Source organism: Chroicocephalus ridibundus, chromosome 7, assembly GCF_963924245.1.
Source record: "Chroicocephalus ridibundus chromosome 7, bChrRid1.1, whole genome shotgun sequence".
In the NCBI taxonomy this organism is placed as follows: Eukaryota; Metazoa; Chordata; class Aves; order Charadriiformes; family Laridae; genus Chroicocephalus; species Chroicocephalus ridibundus.
Window position 1 is genome coordinate 2,493,034 of NC_086290.1, and position 25,945 is coordinate 2,518,978.

Sequence of the window (25,945 nt, forward strand, 5' to 3'; positions counted from 1 at the left end):
GGGGCAACCTGAATCATTCATTCAAAAACACCCAACTACAAAACCAAATACGAAATATGTTAGAAGGAAGACCTGTTAGTCTTTTCTGAGTCATTTAATTAGAGACACTAACTTTCCTTCTCTATGGAAATCTCAGGGTGGAAAGTGTGTGAAACCTGCTGCAACCAACACCTGTCTAATTAGCCTGGCATTTCCCTCTCTCTGAAGGGAGTCAAAGTGTGTGCGACCCACAGACGTTCACACTTTTTCAGCGTAATCTGGTTTAGGAGCTGCCGAGGTGGGACAGGCTCTTGCCGTGGGGTGGGATGGCCATGGGACCCCCAGCCTGCTGCCCACCACCATCCATCCATCCATCCATCCATCCATCCATCCATCCATCCATCCATCCATCCATCCATCCGCCCACCCACCCACCTACACTGGTGCCTTCTGAGCTCCGGGTCCTAGAAAGGCCGCATCCCTCCATGCACCACGACAGCATCTGGAAGCAAGCAAAGAAATGGAGCAAAACTCTGCATTTCATCTTCCCGGCTGCAGGCAGTGTGGGTGAAAACCGAGGCCAGGGTCACCATGACCCAGAAATGTCCTGTTTGACCCACGGGCTTGGTTTAAATCTCATTTTGCAGCTCCGATCTGCAGCCTCACTCAAACAGCTCTGGAGAGGAGTAATCCCTAGGTGCCGACAGCCGTGGTTGTGCAGGAGCTGCCTCAAAAATTTTAGTTAATTAGAAATTTGGGGGCAAGGACCTGCGCTAGCAGCTTTTACTTTTCCAGCGATTGGCTAGGAGGAAGTTCAATAAGGTTGAACATTTGCTATTCTTATTTTGAGCCAGAGATTTTGGTTTTAAAGTGAAAGAGGGGAGATTTAGGTGAGACATCATGAAGAAATTGTTTGCTGTGAGGGCGGTGAGCCCCTGGCCCAGGTTGCCCAGAGAAGCTGTGGCTGCCCCATCCCTGGAGGGGTTCAAGGCCAGGTTGGACAGGGCTTGGAGCAACCTGGGCTGGTGGGAGGTGTCCCTGCCCAGGGCAGGGGGTGGACTAAATTGTCTTTAAGGTCTCTTCCAACCCAAACCATTCTGTGATTCTCTGATTTAGCTGCCCAGTTCCCTTCTATCTCCTGAATCCCCACGTGGCACAGCAAAACATGCTGCTCACCACTGCTCCTGGCAGAGGATTTCTCCTCTCTGCTATTTGCTTTACAGAAGCGCTGGCCTCCAGACACGCAAACCCCACCGCTTGCCGGTGGGTGGTTTGCCCGTGTGGGTGCCCGTGGCCGTCCTGCCGAACCCTGCTGCTTTTCCCCCAAAAAATTCCTGAGGTTTTTCTGCAGCTTGGAGCCAGATTAATCACAGCCTGGCACTGCTCACCCGGCGGGCTAAAGCTACCAGCTTCACAAACCTAATAAGCAGAGAAATTCAGCGCAGAACTCGGCCCCGCGACTTTATGGTGGGAAAGGGCATGCCTATGGGACAGAAAATAACAATAAAAATCAACAGCGAAGCGTGTTAAGAGTTTCAAATGGCACCGAAAAAATGCTTGCTATGTTTCTGAGGGTCTGTGCTGCTGCCCCGGCCGCTGCTGTTACTCATTCACATGGGCAAGAATTACAAGTATGTCTGTGCAGCCAGAAAAGCCTGGGTTCACCGAATATTTGAGGCTTGGTGTGGTATGAAGGGGTGGGGAGCACGGCTCCAGCCGGCAGCAGTTCGAGGAGAAGAGAAGCAGTTTTAACCTCCTCGGGACAATTAAACCGCCTTGGCGGTACTGCTGCCAAAAAAAAAATAAAAATACATGCATTTATTATTTGCCGAGTTCTTTCTGCTCTTCAGCAATAATTTAAAGCCGCTTCGCCTTGAGGGAAGCCCTGCGAAGTGCAGCGTTCACAGGAATGGGTGAGGACACGCAGCACTGACCTAACCCGCCCCGCTCTGCCCTGGAAGCTGTTCCCAGCTCCCCCCGGTGGCCCCCAGCACCCGCTGGCTGAGAACTGGGGATTACACAAGTTCACTTGCTTTTTCCACCCCAAAATGGGATTAAAGAAAAAGGATTTCTAAACTCCCTCTGAAATGAAATCCACCCTTTGACTAAAGTCAAAAATGTTCAAGTTTACACATTTCTTATGTATTTCCTAAAAAAGGTATAAGAAAACCTCGGAATTGAACATCTCATTAAAGAAAGGCTAAAACAGAACAGTGCAACCTTACCAGGGAGCTTCGTATCAGAAACTTTCTAATACCAAACTTCACTGAAATCGAAGCAGTTCTGCAAAACGTTTTGCCTTCAGCATATCAATATTTCTGATGGAAAACCATTCTGTCAGAAATTTTTTATCCAGCTCTAGGCTAGAATTTCATACCAAATAGTTTTACTGTCTCCCCAGCAACTGGAACTGCTGATCCACTATAACGAATTTCCATAATTAACCTCCAGGAACTGAAAATGAAATCTTTTTGTCTGCAGGGTATTCTCAAACAACAGCTAGAAATCATTTCACTCTGAGCCAAAGCACAGTAAATTCAATAGGATTTTCTCCACAAATTTCAATGGATCTTCAGATCAGGCCGGTTCAGATCAGAGTTCAGATCCAGATCAATTTAATACAACTCTGGATGTTTCTTCAACATTTGGATGGGGCTTTGAAAAAAATAAATCTCCAAACAATTCTTCCTTTCTGTTGAAATTCAACCCTGTATTTTCATCCGGATTAAGGACTCATACTCTTTGATGTCTGCAGATAGAAGTACTTCAGAAGATGCTTGTGCTGGTTTTGAACAAGTGAGGAATGCACAACAGCACTAGGAATTTAGACAAAATAACCAAAGTTAAAGCCGTGGGCTCCGAATGCTGATTTTTGGCTTCTCACATGTGTTCTTGCTCACATGAAGGCTGTTCCCTCTACCATCCTACAGCAGGGAACGTCCTTGAGCTGCACGTGATTTCACGGATGGCAGAACACCCCCGACGCGCAATTTGTTCGTACTGCGAGCACTAACAAATCATACATAATGTAACAGCAAAGCAGCTAGTGTCGGATTTGCATGAGATACTTTTACTGTGTTTATCCAGGAGTTTTCCTGGTTTAGATGTATTTACCCAAGAGGAATAAGTTCTGCTCGTGGGAAGTTTTGGTTTGAGGCAGTTCCCCAGCTGGTGGGATAAGAAGGTCAAGTGGCCGCAAGCCACAGCGGGAGTGTATCTGAACCCCGACTCCTTCCCCTTGCAAGAAGTGGCCCCAGATATTGTTGTCTGGGTCCTAATGAATACATTTTCCTACTCTCAAAATATTAAGCTTTTCCAGAGATGGAATTAAGACATACATGTGGAATAATCCACGTAATTTTTGTGGCTCCTACAGAGCCTCCTTAGCTGGGGGGTGTGTTGGGAAGAGAGCGGACACAGGGGAAGCGTGATCACCTCCCACACGTCCTCGTTTCACTGTAGACTCCACGTGTGTTCCTGGAGAAGCCGTTTACCCACGGTATTATCCCTGCGTAACGGGGGAGAGCAACATGCCCACCATCCCACTGGCGCGACGTGAATAAATGCCTTAAAACCATCCCTGAGGATAACACCCAGGAGCAGACATGCACCAGGCTCGCGTGAGATTCGGGATTCCCACCTGCAGGTGGATAATTGCAGTACGGTCAGTATTTAAAATCCTCCCGAAATGACTAAGGGATTTAAAAATAATTTTAGAGTCCTATGACTTTGTTAAAGCACGGCCCTCAGCTCCTGAAATCTGGGATAGCTGAGCTTTATTTCCCAGCCAAGCACTCAACGAACTGTCAGACAAGTGAGGGAGAGTCGCTGAGGTCTTGAACTAATTTTACAAATTTATGCAATTCTTTCTCGGTAGTGTAGTTATGGCCAGATTTCTAAATGCCAAAATACAGATTATGAGAGTACATATACAAATTGTAAGAGTATCAAGCTCCATTTTTTTCTCAGCTCACAGGTAATTAGCATCTATTTTCACAATTGCCGTTGCTCCTGCATATTATTGTACCAACATCATGAAACAGGAGATGCTCATTCTCATCCTCCCGTCATTGATTTTAAACCCTCATTGGAACAGAGGAAAAATATGGTTTAGTTTTGGCAGCCAAAGCTCCAGTCCCTGGGCAGTGGGCTGAGCTGCATGTGGCAGTCGAGCCACTTGAACCCTATTTTTCCCCAAATGAGAATTTTTTATTCCTTACACAGACAATGTGGGGCGGTGCTTTCCGATTTTAAGTCCTAACCCCTCCCGGCTGCGGACGAAAGCAGCGGGAGCTCGGTTTTAAACATCGGCGGTGCCGTGTAACGTTAAGGTTTGGGAATGAACCGAGGCTCAACCAGAATTAGCGGGTCCTTGTGACCTTACTGCTTCTCCGCCGTCAAACAGGCCTCCTCAGATCGTGTCACCTCATAAGGCAGCGGCGAGAAATAATTTCTTTTCATCTGCCGAGAACTCAAATATGACATTGATCCAGGCCCACAGAAGAGATAACAAACGGCTATGTGTTCAGAAGAAGGTTTTGAATAGCGTCCCTAAATGAGGCAGGGATTACACGCTGGCCTGTGAGAAGTACAGATGTTTCTGAATAGCTGCTCGTTAAGGTGACAATATCCCTCTGCGGGCTGAATAGCTTCTCGGGAAAAAATAATACGTGATCGTGAAATTAATGACTATCACCGCATACTCACAAGGGAGCCCACGTTTCCGACACACAGGAAATACGCATTTCCTAATACACGAGTGTTTGACCTTAAACCTTAATAATGTTCTTTTAATGTACGTCCCATTTAGCTACATACACGCTCGCAGAAAGGAGGAGGGAATGGGATGTATAAGGTTCATGTTTTATGTATATTGTTTAATACTTTCCACAGATGCTTTGGTAGTTGGCATTGCGCGGAGAGATATTCTGGTGGCAATTTTAGATTTAAATCATCAAGCAGTCATTCTGATACTAAAAGCACTTGTTCTCGGCTGTTTTATTATAGTCGCAGAAAGTGTTCAGGCAGATTACTTGTGAGAGGAGAAAAATGTGGTTTGATATTCCCATAAAATCTTATACTAGACCAGTAGTCGCTACCACAGATAATACTAGATTGTATATACGTTATTAATATACGCATAATGCTTTCTTGGATGGAAAGCGGAGAAACTGTGAAACTGTAGGAAGGAATCAGGTCTGAAGAAAAATGGGGAATTTGAACTAAGCAAAGCAAGAGAAACTCTGCCTTATAAATCAAAATCCAGACTGCGTGTGAAAAATACCAATGGAAATGTTAACCCCCGCTGCGTTATCCCCCTAGTTATCAAGATATGGGAAAAGGCATTAAAGTTAAGAGTATGACATGAATAATAGTTTTACGGGGATTAACATATCTGGAACAGCTTCCCCAAGGAATGACAACAAGCAGGCAGTTTCGGAGCAGGCAGGGGTGTCCTGCAGCTTATTGATTGCCACAAATGCCCAAAGTGCTGCAAGGCACCCCAAAAGCCCCAGGGTTTTGCTGGGTGATGCTGGCAGCCTCTGGACCATGAGGGTGAACAAAGCACGTAAACATGACATTACTGGGAAGCGTGCTTTTGGAAGATATGTGGTCATGATGAGTAAGTCTTTCGTGTGCGTTGAAGTTTCCACATTCCTAACGTAGCTAGATGCAGGCGAATTTTCCATGTGAGCTGCACGAGGGAGCCGTCTCCCGCAGCCCTGGTGTCCAGGAGTGCCAATTCCTTCTCCGAGCACCCTTGGTCCTGGCCAAGCCCACCAAGAAACGGGTGTCATCAGCGCTGGCTTTGGTGCATCTTGCGTCCATCTGTATGGAGGTGACCGATGAACTGATAGGGAGCAGATGTTCATACTCAGCTCCCACTCAGGATTAACAAAGAGCTCTTTCAAACGCATCTCCTTCTCTCCTTATATTCGACAGATATGCCTCCGTTGGTATGTTGGACTCACAAAGAATACAGAGCCAGGGCTGAACCTCCAGAGCTCTAGCCCACCTGCATCTGCCCATGAGGCTGCCATGTGTTTCAGTGTGGAGTGGAATGAAGAAACAGGATTTTCTGCACCCTGGAGAAGACATGAGAGCATTTACGCAACTGTATTTTTCCAGAATTCTCTCCTGTTCAAATATACAAAGCTGAACAAAAGAGAGAAAACCAACTTGCTGTGAGCAGTAAGTTTCCTCACTGCTCACTGCCTCCTGTTCTCCCTTTCCATCATCCATGCAAAGAGCTGAAGCCGTGTTGGTGGACAGCAGGGATGGATGGAGACTGCAAAGTAGCTGAGACTAGCCTTTAATTAAAAAAAAAAGAAGACAGATATGGAAATTTGTCTGCTCCAACTTTTCAGTAAGGCCTTACAAATAACACACACAATGCAAATTTTAGTGTTTTGCTCATGATTTCCAAGCAGCAACCAAAGCTTAAATTCTTTGGAAACTTCATTAGAGCTGAGCAATCTGACCATCTGAAGATGTGACACATCGGAACAAAATCAAGAACATCAGCACTGAATTTGAAAACGTCATGCTTGGGATTCTCTCGTCTGCGTCACCGGAGGATCTCCCTGTGGTCAAACACGCACAAGATAGCATCGCTTTCCCTTTCAGCACGTAAAACTTGATGAATGGCTCACGTTTCAGCTCAGAACTGACAGGGAGCTAGTCTGCGATGGGATGACTCGAGAGATAATGCCAAGACCCACCTTCACGAGGGCCACCCCTCGTCCAGGCAAAGCTGCAGCCCTCCCGCGAGGCCGTGGCTGCCCGCCCGCCACACGGAGCCACACGGAGAGGAGCCCTCGATGGAACCCGACGAACCGCTCACAAACCACCCCTTGTCCAGGGCTGTCCCTTCAGGAAAGATTTACCCCACGCTGTTAAAGCCTCCCTAAAACATAGGAAAGAAGCGCTGCATTTTGTAAAAAAAACCAAACAGGCGTTAAGGAGGCCACGAGGAATTCACCTGCCATCAGCGTGTATTGACACCTCCTCACCCTTCTCCTAGGTAATGGCAGGTTTCACGGCAGCGGAGGAGCAAAGGTACCTGACAGAATCAAAGGTGGCCTGACAGAACCGCTGTTTCAGTCAGAGCAGCGTTCAGCCCTCTGGTGAACGTAAGCCAGTTTGGCTTGGTTTTGTGTCCAGAAAGCTGAAGAAAAAGGAGCGCGTTAACACTGGGTAGGTTTTATGGGATCCTGACACCCTCCTCGTGACCGTGTTTTGAGTGAAAAAGCCCTTTGCCCACAACCGCCGCCTGGCTGAGCCCACTCTGCGGTGCAGGTAAGGCCGAAGCGGGCTGCGCTCCTCAGCCCGGCCTGTGGCAACCCCCTCAGGGATCCCGGTGGCCATTAGCCACCTTGGCAGGCCTCGCCGCCCCTCTGGAGGCCACTGAGCCACGCAGGCCGCAGATTCCCTTTTGTAGCACTGAGATTAATAGAAATTTAAAATAAAAAAACTCCATAAAAAACACCCTTTATCCGGCAACGAGACCTTTCGTCCCCCCGCCATGGTCCCCGCCGGGGGCTGCGGCGCCGGGCGGCTCCCCCAGGGGGCGCGCTGCTCCGCCGGCCCGCCGGGCAGCGCGCGGCCAGGGGGCGGGCCCCGCAGCGGCGGCGGGCGGTGATTGGCGGGTACGAGGCTATAAATAGAGCGGGCGGGGGGGACGACAAAGCAGTCTGCGCGGGACCGGCGTTGGGAGTGGGGACGGTAGAGGCGCGTCCCGTCCCGCGGCTCTACCACCTGGGGGTTTTGTTCCCCCCCCCTTTTTTTTTTCTTATATATAAATTATTTTTATCTATTTTTGAGGGAACCGGGTGTATTTTTTTTTTTTCTTTCGCTGTGGCCGGCCGAGGGACTAAGCCGAGATCAATGAAGGAAAGAAGAGCGAGCCAGAAGTTATCGAGCAAGGCGGTGATGGATCCCAACCAGAACGTGAAGTGCAAGATCGTGGTGGTGGGGGACAGCCAGTGCGGGAAGACCGCCCTGCTCCACGTCTTTGCCAAGGACTGCTTCCCTGAGGTGGGCCGGGGGGGACCGGGGCCGGGATCGGGAGGGGGCCGGGGCCGCGGTCGGGACCGGGGCGGGCTGTGACCGGGGCCGGCGGTGGCGGCGGGCTGACCGTGCACTGTCTCCTGGCAGAGCTACGTCCCCACCGTCTTCGAGAACTACACGGCCAGCTTCGAGATCGACACGCAGCGCATCGAGCTCAGCCTCTGGGACACCTCGGGTGAGCGCTCCCCCGGGGCGGGGGCGGGGGGGGGGGGGGGATCGGTGAGGAGCCGCAGCTCACCCTCGGTCCAGGGGGGTCGGGTGGTGGTGGTGGGGGGGCAGGAGTCCGGCCTGGCGGCCCCCCAGCCCCTCACCGGGGCTGCCGGTCTCCAGATGGAGTCGGGAGGCTGCTTCTGGTTGGATTTTTTTTACAAAATCTGAGGTAAACTTTAGCGATGTATAGATGAGGGAGGGGGAAAAGGGTGTAGGCAAACCTCCACGAAGCGATTTGTCAGCATTGCAGGGCAGGGGTGGGGGCGTGTGCTCTCCTGCCTGGCTGGAAGGAGCTTATCTGAGGAGCTCCAGGGGTAAGGTACCTCGCTCCTCCGCTGCCATGAAACCTGCCTTTACCTCGGAGAAGGGTGAAGAGGTGCTTATATATGCTAATGGTAAATGAATTCCTTGTGGCCTCCTTAATGCTTTCTTTACCGTGTTTTAGAGAGTCTTTAAAGCCAGTAAAGACCAGGGAGGTAGGCATCTCCAGCCCTCTGAGGATGGCAGGGGTAACCATCCTTTCTTATGTACCGTGACCAGTGCTTAGGGTCCTCATCGCTCTTCCAGTTGTGCCTTGTCAAAAACCCGGGCTCATGTGCTGCCAAGGTTGAGGTTCTTGGTGTTTTAGCTCCCGTGTTAGGCCAGGAACTCCTCTAGATGCTACTGCCAGTTGATAAATGAACTAAGCTCACTGCCAGGGTGGTGAGGATGGACCCCTGAACTTGCCACCTCCGTGCTGGAGAGGAGTGTGTGGACAGCCAGTGGGTCTCTGCTGCTTAATAACTGAGCACAAGGGGAAGTGGTCAGGGGTGAATGACACCAGGAACCATTAACACAGGCATGTATCAGCATTATTCTGCAGAATTGATTGGAAGAAAGCTGGAGGAACTAGAGAAGACTACGCAAGCCCTTTCTTCTTTAGGCAGGTTGTGTAGATAGCGTGTTAACGTTGAATTCGGACTCAGCCGTTCCTTCCAAATATAAAAGCAGTCCTTTTACCAGAAACGAAAATGTTAATCCCTTTTTAAAAAAAGGCGTTTAGGCGGTGAGTTGGCTTTCCTCTTGCTGTTGAGGAAATGATTCCAAATTCTTGCAACACGATTACTGGGAAAAGGCAGCCTCTGCCCACAACCGGTATCAGCGTAGTTCTGAACTGATTTTTTTTCTTCATCTTATGCCAAGTAAGACTTGCAGACTTCTGGAGTATGTCTGGTTTGAGCTTTCATCCTGATTACTAAGCTGGCTGTAACAAACTCTGTAGAGTGAGGGCTTATTAAAAATTAATAGTTAAGTTATTTTGGAAAATTTTATCTTCATCTGTTAAAATACAACATGCTCCCAAGTGAAGTTGTTTGACGTGGGAAGGTTTGGAATCTGTATGTCAAAGGCTGGAGACACCCATGTAATGAAATATTCTGTAGCACTTCAAAAGACAAAAGCAGTGGAAGAAACACCTGCCAGCCTTTGTGTGTGCATGTCGTTCTCTCAGGCCTGTCCTGGACCTAATAGAAAATTTGACTGAGTCAGAAGCTTAAGATCAAGTGGCTAATTTGTCTGCAATCTGAAACTGAAGAGGAAATGTTTCAAAGATCCAATGCTATGGTCTTATAAAGTATTACTGAACAGCGGATCCTCTGGTTGTGGGACTCTGCAAATGAAGAAGTCTCTCCGTAAACAGCCCTTCTCACTGACTGCAAGAAGAAACACTACCCAGACCCATTAACCCAATGCAAAATCACATCAGCAGATAAGAGACATCAGAAGATAAGATAGTGTTTTAGCGTTATCTTAAATTCTTGGTTATTTAATTTTTGCAAGTCTTTGTCCTGTTCCTCTGCTGAATTAGAATAAATGTCTTGGTGACATTTTTAAAGCAGGACTAGATCTAGTGAACTTAAAAATATGACTAACTGCCAAATGCTAATGGCAGATCCTGTCCATTGCAACACAGGGGGGAGGTGGTGGCTGCAGTCTTTTGAGGTACTTCAGTATCTCTTGGGGGAGGGCAGGAAGGACGCTATTTAGCTGAGGTTGATTGCAGTGTACTGCAGATACTTTCAAGATGACTTGATCAGTATTTAGTATCCATCTTTAACTACTTTCTAACTGGGAGCATGCAACAAGCTACCTTGCAAACTAGTCCACGGTTTGAATTAAAGCAAGTGTTGGTTTTTTGCATTGAATCCTTTGGAAGGAAGGTACTGCCACTTTGAGTGTTTTGTTTTCTCCCTGAGAAAATGAGAAATGCTCTAGGCATTGGTTAAGATAGCCTTGTGTTAGGGTGAGAACAGGCCCTCCTGTCATGGTTTTAGTTCACAATCCTTTATATACTAAGAATACGATTTTTACTGGAGAGCTCAAGTACAACATGTAGAGAGTCATGCACTTGATAGAACGTTTTAAAGCAAGCTGTAAATTAATTGGGAAGGGTTTTTTTTATATCTTGGATATGCCAGTAGAAATATGGGACAAAACACTCTTACAAGTAAGAGTGGAATGGGAAGACTCATTATTCAAATATTTTCTGGTACCGTCTAGTTCTGCAAGTCATTATAAGGGTTTAAATTAGCCACAGCATTAAGGAAAGCACTTGCCAACTTGAATTTCAATTGCTTTTTGGACTACCAACCCTTCTTTCAAAGCAGGAATGTCTGGTTGCAATCTAACTACACCATAAATTACTCCACTGTGTGGTAACATAGTATGGCAGTCGTGAGCTGCTTGGGAGCTGTGTGCTTATTTTGCTAGGTAGGATATTAGAAGTTTCTTCAGGCTGAAGTTTTATCTTGTAGTTTCATGGACACTGTAAAGAACACTTGTGTATTAGGTGTATTTGTCCACCGTAGGCGTGGTCTTAACGTGCATTTACTAAGGTTTTGGGTTCTTCCAGTAAAAGTGACTACTTTGATACTTACATTTCTCCTTAGTACAACAGCAGCTATGGCACAGAAATCACATACTAGTAATTAGACATACATACCTTTGTCTCCCTAAAAAGGGTTTTCTTTTTTTTATTGGTTGTACTGTGGAAACTGTACTGGATGCTCCAATAAAATAATTCTCAACAGGGCCAGAAATACCTATGCACTGCTGGGGATTAGCATATAATTAAATCCAGAAGGCGTTAGAGTTTTAAACCAGGTTAGCTTTACTGTGATTTGAATGTGCACAATGTTTTCAGTGTCTATACAGAAATATAATGTTAATTATAAAGCCTTTAGCTGAAATCTTTCAGACGACATCTGAAACGTACAGGAATTAAAGTTACTGTTTTCCTGAGCTCTCTGGCAGGAATCATTGTAAAGGAAATGTCAAATTTCTGTCTTTGCCTTCCAGTTCACTTGCAAGTTGGCTTTATTGAGCCATGTGATTTTTTTTTTTTCTTTCATGACAGTGTAATAGTAACTAGTTTTATAGGGTTTTTTTGTCCTTTAGAGGGGGGAAAAAATTAGACTTGATAACTGGGAATGCCATGTCCCTTGCCAAAGTCCTGTTTTCTGTTTGAGGTGCAGAAATATAAACACACAAAATACTATAAATATGGTGATTTGCGTGCTTGGAGATGCTGTGTTCTGTGATACTCAGTATACAAAATCACCTGCATTTTCTCCAAAACAAGCCAAGGTGGATTTGGAAGGAGGAAAGCCATCAGCAGTGAATCGGCTACTTGGAGCAGCCACTGCAGTGTTTGATGTGTTTTCTAGGTAGCTGGTAATTAGTGAGCCCAAGGGTTTGGGAGTGAGAATGCTGCTGTTCATCTGTTGTTCTTTCAGTTGACTGGAGTCCAAAAGGCTACAAAGACTAATGCCTGATGGCTGCTTGGTGGTGTGTAAATAGTAAAGTCTTGCTTGTTACTGAGCTCGGGTTCCCTTAGGGCCCGCGGGCAAGCGGAGGCTGAGCAGCGCGGTGAGCAGGAGCTGCCTGGGTTCAGCTCCGTAGGTGGGACGTGGGGCTGAACCTCCTGGTTGGAACTGGTGGTGGTGGTGGCTTTGGGTCTTGCAGACAAACAGGGCGTCAGCGCTCTATGATGTAGCATCCTGGAGTAGTACTAAGCCATCAAAAACATTAAGTATGCTTAACTTTTAATGATGGAATTCTGTTATTTATTAAGATAGCAATGTTTAAGCCTAAGCTTGGTATCTTCTGTAGACCAAAGCCAACCATATTGCTGGGAAGGGGTTTTATTTCAGTTTAGAAGCTGAAAGTATGTTGTATTTTGCATGAAACATAAAGTTTTAAAAGTAGATCATTCTTAATTTGTAGCTTATTTTGTCTTAAATTATTTAAGCTGCCAAACAGATTAAAAAGGGGGATTGCAGCTGGAATGTACTTTCACTACAAATTAAGATGAACTGCAGCATTATCAGGAATTCCTTGATAAAACAGAAAAATCATCCACGTTGTTCTTGACAAAAATGTTTCATTTTGTAGGGACAGAATCACAAACACAAATAGGCTTAATTCTTTTTTGCCCCTCACAAATACTATAGCTGTAGCCCTGCATTCTCCTATTTTCTAGGGTTGGCACGGCTTCAGATCTGCAGACTAACTTGAAAACGAGTGAGCAGCCTGACTGGGCTGTGCTCGAGTTGTCTGTTCAGACTTGAGCCTCATTCCTCAGATTCCTGGCTTCTGAGGGTTTCTCTGGGCGAAACGGTGAAATGCCAGATTGAATAGGCTTGCACAGCGAGGGCCGTAGCCCCTCTTTATTTGCGCAGTAATAAAGGTTTGGTTATCGCTGTTGAATGAGAGCAGGAAATTTCCTTTGTTGATACTGCAGCCTGAGTAGTTTAAGTGGTTCCCGTTTGTTCTGCCACACAGTACCCTGAAGAAAAGGAGGTGGCAGATATTCCTCCTAGCTTGCATCTGAGCAGAAGGACTGCCTGTAAAAGTGTACTTATTCTACCTCAGCATCTTTAATAGGAGAGGTTCAGAAGGAAAACCTAAAAAGAAAAACCCTCAAAACAAACAGAGCTACAGCTGACACAGTAGAAAGGAGTCTCAGGGCTGGAGGTGGTGACTGCATGTATACATAAATACATGCTGATGGACATATATGGTATGTTGTATCCCTGAAGACTGGTGAGTGAGAAGATAGGTATGTGTCTAAGGAATTAGTTTCTGGGTGAGGCTTTTTTGAGACTCCTTTCTAGCCAGCAACCATTTGGCCAAGCATTAATGATCTTCAATCTTGCCCTTACTTGCCTGAGCTCGGCAGGGAGATGTGCTAGCCAGGTAGTGGCTCTCACCCCGCACACAGGCTGTGCTTGGGCCACTTAAAGGCTGCAGAGCAGTGCAGGTGGCTAGTTAACGGCACGCTGCCCTGCAGTTCCTCTGTCCAGGGCAAGTAACTTGGCCCTGGGGCTCCAGGATAAATAACTTTGGCCCTGGGGCTCCAGGATGGAGACACTGTAATAGCAGGGCTGGAGATAGCTGGGAAATAATTAGTAGTGGAAAAGCGCTTATTGATAGTCACTGCTAGCAGAGCTGAGCTCAAATGAATAGTTAACTACCGGTCAGCTCAGCTCGCTTAGGTTTCTTTTAACATGTCATTTACTGCTGAAGACAGCTAACTGTTTCTTGAAGAGCAGTTTTTGACAGCTGCCTCTTTGTTAGATTGACATCATTTATGAAGATGAGCATTTGAATAAAATAGTCTCGTTCAACAAATTACCTTCTGCTACCTAGTTTGGTAATGCTTCATTCCCCATGTGTTACTCTTCATTTCAAAAACAACATTCCTGGGATTCTTGACTCCTTCCTTCCAGTATAAGCTGTCCAACTGAAGTCATCTGCGATACGTTCGCACCATTCCCCACTCTGCTTTGTGCAACAGCGTGAGCTGTCTGTCAGTTAAAAACTTGAGGAATTTCTCTAATCCAGTTAATAGCCCGCTCAGCCTCTGAGACCTTACAGCCAATTAGTTATAGATAGTTGGAAAATTGGTGATATAATTAGCTGATAACCCCCAAAACTCTTGAAAGCTGTATTCTTGTTGCATATGTTCTGTGATGTATTTCAGGTTCACAACAGAAAAGCACAGGAGTAAGACTATATGAACTAAGAAAACGCATTTTAAGTTGCAGGCATGCATTTTAAAGCCCGAGCTCTTATCCTGTTGGACCACTTAACTGTTTAAGTGCTTTTCTGAATCAGAAATGCATTCTCCTCAGTAACTGAAGCTTCAGCAGAATCAAGGCCAAACTGAATGGTGGCTGAGTGACTGGAACTTCCTAGGAAAAAGGAAGATTTCTTTCCCCAAACCTGTTACTAGATTCACCAGATGATAAAAATGAGATTTCTGACTCTGGAGAGTTACTTGTAACTCTGCACATTATGACAATTCTGAAAGAAAACAGCATATCCCTTAACTCTGGAAGTAAAACATGCACAAAGTGCAATATTGGACCTGTTTCTGTTCCATCCAATTACTAGATTAGCTTTGATCTCGTTGGTAAAGATTTGTTTTATGGGCTAAACGTAGACATTTATTGCAAGCGTATATTGATTTACACATTGGTGAGGCTGTTTGTGACAGATAACTTGTGTGCCTGCCTACAGGACTAGGATTCTTTTCTCCTAGAGTACTGCAACAAATGCTTTAATTTGAAGCAAGAGTTTCTTCTAAAAACTGCTGATATCCATGACAACTAACGATGCTTTTTGCACTGGGATCTATTTGTTTTAAATGTTAGAAGACTCAAAGCTGATTTATTTCAAAACTTCCTGATTTGTTTTTTTTTTTCCCATGAAAGCACAACTGTGACAAATCTGCTTTGAAGGAGCTTTTTGGAGGTCGAGGATTTGTTTTCAGAGTCAAATCCCTGCAGGTTAATGCTGGGACTTAAACTTGGGCTGACCCAATTTCCCTTTCCTTGTTATTGGGGGCATCCCAAGCTTTTGGTGGGAGATGGATCACTGGGGTGCCATCACTCTTTGTTACTTGGGAAAGCTGTTGCTTTTGTAGGTGAGAAACAAAAGGGAAGTGGAGGAATGAGCAACTGCAGCGAGTGTTTTGGCAATACAGTGCTGTTGAAGAAGAGAAGGTAGCTGGGTGCTATCAAAGAGCTTCACTGGAAATTTTTCTAAACTTTCTGAATAAGCTTGAGTGACAGCAGAAAGTGAAAAATATAAACTAATAAAAATGTTGTTTGTTTCCCTGCAGGGTCTCCTTATTATGACAATGTCCGCCCGCTCTCCTATCCAGATTCTGATGCTGTCCTGATTTGCTTTGACATCAGTCGGCCAGAAACTCTTGACAGTGTGCTAAAAAAGGCAAGTGTTTGAGAAACGTTTGAGTACAGAACTGTTTGAGTAGCTTGTCTTTAAATCTCTGAAGAGTGGTGCTGTTTCCTACGTTGGAAACTTCAGTTTGTTTCTTTTAATGGAGAGACGACAGGACCGAGCTCTGCACTGCTAGAATTTGAGATCATTTGTTTGAAAGGGGTGAATGTTAATTGAAAACAAAAGCTCCCTAATGGATGCTCAAGGATGAAGTAAATTCTCATTCCTCAGCCCTTACACAGCAGTGAATTGTTCAGGGTGGTGTGAGGTGCCAGGGCTGGGTGCAGCGAGAAACTGTCTCTCACATTATATTCGTATAACAGACAGGATTGAGAAACTTTGCCATGTTGCAAAGATGGTTAAAACGTGCCTGCCAAGTGTTTGGACTTTTGCCATGGCTTTACATAATTTCTCAGCCTGAAGTTAGAAGCAGCCAGTGACAAATGCCTCTGGAAGCTACCAGAAGACCTAGCGGTGGCATAGAAATGCTATCCTGCACCAAACTTCAGAATTTTTCACAAGCTCACTGATCCAAGATTCAATGCCAGACTTCCCCCGAGTTAAAACATTGAATTTTGATAATCAAGCTCTGTGTTTGCAAGGTCGTCCGGGTCCTTTCCTTGGTCACTGGGCATGGCTCAACTTTGCAGTGTTGTCTTTAAGGCTTAATGACCTGAAGTTCCTTCTTTTCTGTAGCTGGGGCCAGTGATTCTTGTGTCACTGGGAATAAAGTGGCATACAATGCTCTGAATAGTCGGCAGAAGATACTTAAGACTGTTCTCTCAGCTACTAACTGTGCCAACAAGCCTCTAGAACTGTCTTTTTGTTTTCTGTCCCTGATAATTCTGGTTACTGTACTGTTGCTTAATTCTGTAAGATTTTTCTTGATATGCTTTTAAACCCAAATGATATCCATATGTTTTGGGGTTTGTATGATCTGTCCAGGTTACGCTGCAAAATTCTTGGCTTGTATTCTCAGAATAACTATGTAGAAAGGGAAGAAAACCAAGAAATATATCACAAGTCCTGTTTGAAGGGCTTGTTACTGGTTCATAATAGCTGAACCCTTGACAGATTTGTGCAGTTTTAGGTGTGAGGATATAGCCGATATAAAGCGACATTTATTTTGTGGTCATACAAGACCTGCCTCCATCTCCATCTTGAGGAACCATTGAATGTGGCGACAGCAGGTTCCTGTCTGCAAATGGCCCTGGCTGGGTGTTCGCTGCTTGTGGGGAGTGACAGGGCTGCAAACCTTTAGTCATGTAGGTAAACAATCTCAGTTCATTCCCTCCTGATTAGTAAGTAAGTGGAATTAATGAATGTACAAGATAGTAAGATTTCATCCTTGACCAGATTCTGCTGGAACAAATGCCTTTAGAAATTATCTTGAAGGTAGATAAAGCTATTATGTAAGAATATTTCCACATAAAATGTCATGACTTACTAAACTTCATCTTGTATCTTTTGCTGCGTTGGATTTAAACATTCAACTACTCGAGTACAATAACAACCTAAAATTTTACAGTGGAAAGGTGAAATCCAGGAGTTCTGTCCGAACACCAAAATGCTTTTGGTTGGTTGCAAGTCGGATCTGCGCACAGATGTAAGCACGCTAGTGGAGCTTTCCAATCATAGGCAGACGCCTGTGTCCTACGATCAGGTATGTGCCACTTGGTACTTCGGGGTGGAAGATAATACTCTTTTTCTATCACTGTAGCCATCTTTATGAACAGCTTCCCCCCCCATTGACACCGGTGCATGCTACAAGTCACATGCACATTCTCTAGTAGTTGCCAGAGGTGAATTTGAAAACTACTGTAAGTAAAGGCAAAGCGTGCCCACAGACTGGATGCAGCAGAAGAATCATGCAACCCTGTAACACATGCTTTTTTAAGCATTGTTAAGTTTGTAGCCTTATTGGTTGCAAAGAGCCTTTTAAGTGTATTGAAAATAAACTTACTGCTTTTCTGGGCCTGCAGAGGCCAAAACAGTAACTGAGAGGTGACACATCCTGTTTGTTAACTGACAAATTGGTAAAATTGTTGTTTTCAGACTTTAGATTTGAATGTCATTCATTTAACTTCAGCATCATGACAAATATTGCATATGATCTGTCTGCTTTAAAATCCTGTTGCCTTAAAACACCTGTGAAAACACCTTGTAGCTCCCTCTGAAGGTGGCAGCAAATCCAAAAACCATCTTAATTCTTGGCAGCAGTTCTGTGCTGTTGGGGAAATGAGGAGTTTGGAGCCAGGTGTTGGGGGATAGAAAAACAGAGGTGAAAGGGAAAGGAATCAGGCCATGGGAGAGCAGGAGGTAGAGAACAGGGGAAAATGGGGCTCTAAGGTAAATTTCCCCTTATTACTCACACATGCGTATCGTGCTTTGCAGCTGAATCACAGTGGTGGTTTGAGAGACACCCTGCAGGGTGTGTGAGAATGGTGTCTCCAGAAGAAACTTTAGCTGGTGTCGATATCCTGTGCTAGCAAATATTTTCTTGCTGTTTTATCCACAACTTCAGGTTTTCTAAACCAGCAGCTTCTAATACGCAGTTACTAATATTGCAGCCTCCCACAGCATGTTTAAATTGGAAAATGCAAAGATACCGTAAACCGAGTGTCTTGATTAAAATAGAACATGGGGTGTTGTACTGTGATGGCTTATGCTGCTTATGGCTTTTTTCTACACTCAGTGAATATCCCTCCATCTCAGACAATTTTAAATGAAACTGAATGCCAGTTTTTTACCTTAGTGTAAAACAGCTCAGAAGTGTCCTTAAAACCCTGCTTGTTGCAGAGGATGTCATCTTGGTTACAGACTACAGCTGTTGCATGTGTATATATTTGTGTTGTTCAGCCTCAGATCTGTAATTTTCCATGCTGTTTTTCTTTGAATATTAAACTTAAAAGGAAATGCTGTCTGCCACTTACTCCATACACAAGTTCACATGCCACATTTTGTACAGTACTTCAATAGAATCACCAAGTCTGACTCTTTTCCATAATGATTAAAAAAAATCTACTGACAGATGGATTTATCCTCTGGTGTGGAAGATTCACATCTCTTCTGGTGTCACAGCTTAGCCTGTACCCCTCGGGAACAGGAGTCAGCTGAAGACAAAAGACTAAGCCAGAAGTGTATTACTTACAGCCAAAGGGAAAATCGCAGATGTTAGAGGGAAGCCTGTGCTTCAACAAACTTCACAATTTCATCTGTGCTCTACGTAAAGTGTAAATTTACACCAAGTAATAGTTTTATCTCTTGTGGTGGCCAAAGCCCAGCGGTGGCATGAAGCAACCTGCTGCTCTCCTGCACTAGTTCTAGGGAAGGGTCCTCTGGGATGGAGTTACACCGCTTATTTTTAAATTCCCTTGCCTTGCTATGTCGACATGGGATCAAAGAGCTTAGCAGGGTTTTCCCATTCCTCTTAACTTCACAAGGAAGTGCCGGGAGGATGAAGGCAGTTGATGGTGACACCCTGTCTCCAGTAGGTTAGCTGGTTTCCAGTCAGCTACACCTGAGCAAACATTTCTGAGACTCCAAGGGGTATAGGTAGTCTCGATCGGTAGCAGTTGAGGTGTTTAACCACGGAGAGGGCTTGTCCTACAAACTAATACTCCTTTATCAGGCACTCCCGCTTGCAATTGATAAGAAGATGGCTGCATCACTGCAGTGCAAATAGCACACACTAAAGCTGTGGTTCCTAATAGAGTAGTGCCATCAGCCTGGCACAGGAGCAGAGAGGAGGGGTTGGACTGACCTGTGCCTGCAGCTCAGGCCCATGGATTCGTGAGGAGTGGCACACCAAGGATGTGGCTGGATTTCATTACTTGCTAAAAAGATTCACCCTCAGAAATAAAATACCATTGAAACAACTCAGTGGTTTTTTTTTGTTTTTTTTTTTTTCCTCCACACAATGCTGTATCGTCTTCCTGTTGCAAAATCCGCAACAGGATACAGGGTATTGTCATCTGCTAGAGTCTTGTTGTTTTTCTTGTGCTGCTGGAACAAATGTCCCTGCTTTGACTTTTAAGGCACTTAAAGTTGCAAAAGGACCGGTATAACCACTGATGTCCTTTTTTTCTTTATTTTTTAGCCCGTTCCCTAGCTACAAGTTGATCTGTCCCCAGCCCAGAAACCCACAGCACATTCCCCTATGAACTTTGCCCCCTTCGTGGAGATGTAAGCCCCAGGTCAGGGACGCGCTGGCTAGCCTGTAAGGCAGGCAGAATACATTTTCTCTTTGGAGGCTTAAATCTGGAAGCTGCCAGCTCCAGACCTTTCCCGGCAAGCATGTGATTCACAGATGCAAGCTAAGGTGTAAGGGTGGAATTGCCAAATAGGTCCCACTAATACCCTTCTGGCTTTCTGCAGTTGTTCGCAGGTCTCTGAGCTTATCTCCTCTCTTCCAATTTGTATTTATCGGCATAGAAGATAATGCTTGGATACTTGTTTAATGTATCTTGGAAGCAAAGCTCTGTTTATTTTGCAAAATTAGCTGCTGGCTGTCATGCTGGAGCTTTAGCTTTGGTTTTCACAAAACATTGTGTATGGAACACAGCGCTGAAAAGTAATTGTATGGTTTGCTTTGGCTCTCTGCGGAAACTTGGTATTGATTGCATGTTCTTTTTTCCCCTTAGGGTGCAAATATGGCCAAACAGATTGGAGCAGCTACGTATATTGAATGCTCAGCCTTACAGTCAGAAAACAGTGTCAGAGACATTTTTCATGTTGCCACCTTGGCGTGTGTGAATAAAACAAATAAAAATGTTAAACGAAACAAATCGCAGAGGGCAACAAAGCGGATTTCACACATGCCTGGCAGGCCAGAACTTTCCACAGTGGCGACGGACTTGCGAAAGGACAAAGCAAAGAGTTGCACGGTGATGTGAAGGACCTCGATTTCCTGGAGAAGGAGGAAGAGAGCGTCCCGGAGGGGTGGGGGCTCAATGAAGTACACAGCCACATGGTATTTATCGAGGGCTTATGCCAGTGCTTTAATGGAGACTCTTCACCTCTTGTGTGAGACTGTATTTAGGAACTGAGCAGCGAGAAGAAATGGCTCTACACGAGGTGGCATCAGGAAATGACACGTTGAAGAAAATGCCAAAAAAAAAAATATAAATAAAAAGGGAAAAATGTTTGAGTGTGCTGAGAAAAGAGAGAGTGAATGGGAAAATAACTGCAAAGAAGAGATGTCATTGACAGTGCTTGTTTCTTTTATTAACGCTCTACTCCTGGATGCTACCACTTTGATTTCATTAAAATAATACTTTAATGTTTGGGTTTCTTTAAAGAAGACATTATTAATATGCCCTCCTCATTAAGGAACTACCCCTGTGACCTTATAGTTGGTTTTCCAAAGGATATGATCTAATTTTTTAGTAGCTCATCGTTAAAATGGAGAGTATACCGAGGCCTGTGCGTCACCTAGAGGAAAACACTGTACGTGAGAAGTCTGGAGTTTTGCCTTCCCGAGATGGCAGCGCAGTCTACATTGAGCACGTTGGTAATGAAGACAACAGTTTGAGGTTTCCCAGTATTGCAGGTGCCCTCGCACTGTGGAAATTCAATGGATGAAATTGGAGTGTGGGGGCAAACTACCTGCCCGTTGCAGGACTCTGACTTTCGGTTCCTCTTTGTGATTGTAATTTAGAGTGGAAGTGATCTCCAGTTCTGGTGTACTGTATGGGTATGTCGCTGTAGGTTCAAGTGAAAGGTGCTAAGAGCTATGACAACAAATGATCCTTAGTTTTACAACCATGATAATTCGTTAAGCCTTACTGCCCACCTGGGGAAGCCCTGAGACTCTTCTGCTCCTGCTAGGAGTTGGAGAGCGGGGTGGATCCCAGGACCTAGCCCTCTGTAAATGCTGCGGAGAAGTGCTGTTCTATGACGCGGTTCTCCGCAATCAGCTTTGCAAAAACCCCCAAGAATCTGCAGATGAGCCAGCAGAGCCAGATGATGTTTTGTGATGCTCATGTGTTTTGGGGCAGCCGTCTCTCGCTGCAGACTTCGTTTGCTCGTGGTGAGGAAATGGGGTCTGAAGAACTGTGACGCCTTAAGGGGTCCCCAGTGGAAACTGGATATTGCCCTTAGTCTTTAAGACTAATACACATATCCAGACAACAATCGTGAAACATCAGTGAACCAGTTAAGTCAAATTCCTTTTTGCTTACTGAATGCTATTGTTACATTAAATAAATTGGCCTTTAAAAATGTTTGCAACTGTTTACTGACCGACTTAACTCCCTAGCTTCTCTCAAAAGAAGGATACTATAAGCTCGAACTGGTGTGGCTGTCGCTTGTTGAGCACAAGCGTTTTGTTCCCAAGGGTAATGCTTCATTTTTGAAGTGTTAAAGCTGTGTTCCTGTTGACTTGTGCAAAGGTAAAGGGTTACCGTAATTAAAACTCAGTTCTGTGTGTTCCCAGCACTTTGTTTCATCTGATAAAAGGAAAAATAAGACACCACAAACCCACCCATTCTGATTATTTCCCACAAAAAGACGTTTTTACCACCATAATAAGCTTTTGACTGATGCAACAGTGCGCTTAGGGCAGTATTACAAAATAGCTGGTAAGTGCTTTCTGTATTTAAATATTGTGGAAAAAATAAGTTATAACTGTTATAAAACAGGACATTCATTACTTTTTTTTTAAATGTTGAAGTCACTTTGTATGTTTGGTTAATGTTTCTGCAGTATTTATTAAAATACCATTTTTTTTCTTTGAATTAAAAAAAAAAAGTAATTGACTTGTAGTGGAAATGGCCTTTTGTGTTCATTAATACTTGTGTGTTTTGGACATAACTGTACTGAGCTACAGGCCAGGCTTCGCCTGGGACTGGGATGTGATTTGAATCTTACCCTCGCAGCAGCCTTTTGGGGTTTTGGGCATTATATTTAAGTACGTAGCATGGATTGCTGAGTTGCTTCCCAAAAATGTCAGAGACAGGGAAGACCAGAGCAAGCAAACAAGTGGAGTTCGCCTTGCGTCTCCTCTGAAGCACTGAAGGCCGCTTTTTAAGAGGTTTCATATATTGCGGGAACTCTTACGCTTCAGCCAAGGCAGACTTTCCTGACCAAGAGCTGTGCCTGTTTTCTGTCACCCTTGGGACATTGTAGCTGCTGTGGCTCCTCTTAGAAGACTTGTCCCAACACACCATCTCTGTTAGGCGTGTCAGGCTCCCATTTGGATGTAGAGGACATGATGCTGAGCGCAGCCAGTGTTGTCCTCCTCGCTGCCTTTACCAGGTTTTCTCCTTGAAACTTACGAAGTCAAAGCAAGGGAGCTTCCAAGTTTGTCATTTTGGGGTCTGTTGAAGCATGTGTGGTCACTCAGGGTGTTTAAAATCACGTACAAATCTCAGCAGTTGCTTATCTCGCTTATGCTTTGACCATCCTGTGCTGACCTGATCATCCTTTTCTATTTCTGAAGATAATCAAGCCGGGTTTTGTTCCCTGGGGGTAGAGATGCTGTAATTACAGGAGTGAATGACTTGCTGTGCTAGAAGGTGGTCCATGTTGGTGGGAGGGTGCTGGGCTGGGTCTGCGGTGTCACTCCCTGCCGCAGCGCCTTTCCGGCAGCTCCTAGGTTCCTGGGGACCTCTCTTCCCCCATGTCCTTCAAATGCCAGCCCTGCAGCAGCTCCTCTTGGAGCTGGAGGTGGCCTCTGGTAGGAACTCCTCTGGTGAGGCTGCAGCAGTGGCATGTGTTTGGCCAGGGGTTAATTATCCATACGCCTAAAATGCTGCCTCATCTTGTAGTCTGAACTTGTTTCAGCCTCTGGTCTTTCCATCCGGTTAATATGCGTGGCAGATCAACGTGCTCTTGATTACTGAGTTTAAGTACACCTTGTAGGTCACTAGTCTAGAATTAAGTCACTGGGAACCAAACAGATCGACTCCTTCTTCAATGACTTTGAATCTCTAAAGGATATTTTCCAACTCTCATTTAACCAGTGGCGTGGTTCCTCTCAGCACTCTTTTAGGTTTTTGGCATCTTTATCTGGATTACAAGTGATGGAAGCGCAGTAGTAGTGCTTTTGTGTTCATCCTAAGCTTCACCATAACCCTTTTGGCCTCACATCACCAGTTCCCCACACGGAGTGCTTAGTGGTTTTACTGGCATCTGGCTACGGCACAGCTGGTGTTTGCTCACACGTGGTAGAGCGATATGGACATGCGTGTTCTTCACCGCTTGACCCCTCTCCCAGGTTTTGTAGATGCTGATATTTCTTTGCAACCTCTGGTCTGCTGTTTTCCAGGTCTTGGTAAGATGGTGAAGCAGGTGAGGATAAATAACCCCTTTGAAGCCTCACTGGAAACGTGCCTTCCTGGTGATTCCAGTTTTGCTTTTGAGATCCACCAAAGTGTGTAAGGAATTTTTGACCCGTTTAGTGTGCTCAGGCTTGGTTTCATGTCGCTCCTCTGTTATACCTGAGTGTGGTGTGGTCACAAGTCACACGGTGTGGATTAGGACAGTGCTGTTAAAGGTACTCGGTTTAATTAAACCAAACTCAGACTCCTACAGAAAGGAGATAAAGATCCTTTTGCAGTTAAACAACGTTGATCACTACCCTCATTTAATGCCACCGGCTCAGTCCTCCTTTATTTTGCTCCAAGTGGGTGGAAGATGGTTGATGGTTGGACTACACGGTCTGAAAGGTCCCTTCCAATCTATGGTTCTATGATTCTGAGATGAAGATGTCTTGATTTAAAAGTTGCTAGTTCTGTCTAAACCCGCTGACCTTACCAGCGTTTGTTTTTCAGTCCCTGCTGCTAGTTCTCCCGTTTCCTTCAGACCAGAATTAATTGCCAATTTTTTTGTTCGCGTGAAACATTTCTTGCTAAATTTTGGCCAAGGGTGGTTGGAACCTCTGAGCGAGAGGAAGGACCAGCGGTTTGCTCTTCCAAAGCTGGAGCCTGGGCTGAGGTGACACACCTGCAGACGCAGCGGTTGATGTTGGTGTTGGTAAGATGATCGCCCCCATCAGCTCCCCAGTTGCTGAAGCGAGCACGGGCTGAATCGGAAGTATTTTCGGTCGTGGGCTGTGGCTTGCTCAGATGTTTCTCTTCAGCACCATTTGATCCCTGGAAAACAAACTTGGCGGCTCGCCACGGCTCCACGGTCCGCTTCCAAAAAGCACTTCATTTTTGCAATTTTTTCTTTTTTTTTTGTTACTCTTTTATTGCACAACTGGGTTGTGCAATCACTTACGGTAATTTACTAAAACTCATCCCTTGCAGAAAATCCCCGGGGGAGATCCCCAGGGAGAGCGGCGTTTCTAAACACGGTGGGCTGCTTCCTGGTGCCGAAATCCAGCTGGCACCCAACCTGGGCGGGATGGGAAGCCCCCACGGCGCCGAGAATGAGCAATTCCCCACCTCCTGGTCTCCAAGACTGGGTGTCATGAGCTCAGCCTCGTCGCCTGATCCTGCCCAGCGAGGGGGCAGGGGCCAGCAGGATGCCAGCGCAGCGGGGAGAAGGTGGGCAACAAAAGCAAACCCACCCCACACTCCTCACTAAAAACCTTTAAAATGCCCGAGTTGTGCTGTTTGATGGATATTTATGGGTATTTCCACCTACCTTGGTAGCTGCTTAAAGCTCTAGTGTGTGCAGTTACTTCAGTTTGAGGGTTGCAGAGTTTGGTGGTGCTGGGCCTGTGGTGGACACCTGGTGGCCCTGGCTCCCCCCAGGCAGGACCTGCCCTCCTCAGGGGTGATGGCTGGCAGGGAGCAGAGCCTGAGGAAGAGACCGAGCTCGTTCCTCATCTCTTGGGCTGGTTCTTGTAGCCGATCTGCAGAGAGAGCCGGGGAGAGCTGGGCTAATTAATAGTTTGAGGTTGTCAATGTGGCATTTTGTTGCCTAATCCTCACGTAGCAGCGCTGCCTCTCCTACGGGAGGGATTATTTGCTGAAAAGCAAGTAATTAGTAATTCTCAGCTCATTGGGCTTCTTCCCACCAAACTCCTTTCTTTCTTATAGCAGAAGATTTATTAACATGTTTTTTTTTTTCCCAGGGACTTTCCATCTCATTCAGATCTCCTCCTACCCGCCAGCCTTTCTGCAAAAGCCACCGAGATGCCGCAGCTGCAGCAGAGCTGCGGTCCCCAGGGCTGCAGCAGCAGCCGGTGCTGGTTTGTGATAATGTTTTGGATGCAGAAGCAACTTTTCTATTTTCCTGCAGCCCGTTCAGCTCCTTCAGCTTCCCGGGAGGCCCTTGAACATCCCAAAGAACCCTTGGATCGCACTGAGCCCCAGCGAGGGGGTGCTCTGGGCTCCAGGCTCCCAGCAGACGATCCCTGCGAGGGTGGAAGTTGCTCGGTATCGAGGAGGGATGTTCTGCCAAGCGTCTCATTTTTATTTTTTTTTTTTTTTATCCTCCTTAAATTAGTTCG

The 25,945-nt window shown here is 45.6% G+C and overlaps 1 protein-coding gene across 1 annotated transcript; it reads left to right on the plus strand.

Moving 5' to 3' along the window:
- Positions 1-7,682: 7,682 nt before the first annotated feature.
- Positions 7,683-21,479, plus strand: RND3 (Rho family GTPase 3). The gene is made up of 5 exons (XM_063341781.1): positions 7,683-8,016; positions 8,137-8,224; positions 15,425-15,534; positions 17,072-17,206; positions 20,187-21,479. The coding sequence occupies exons 1-5, from the start codon at positions 7,867-7,869 to the stop codon at positions 20,436-20,438; spliced, it is 735 nt and encodes a 244-aa protein (XP_063197851.1). The 5' UTR covers positions 7,683-7,866; the 3' UTR covers positions 20,439-21,479.
- Positions 21,480-25,945: the final 4,466 nt, after the last annotated feature.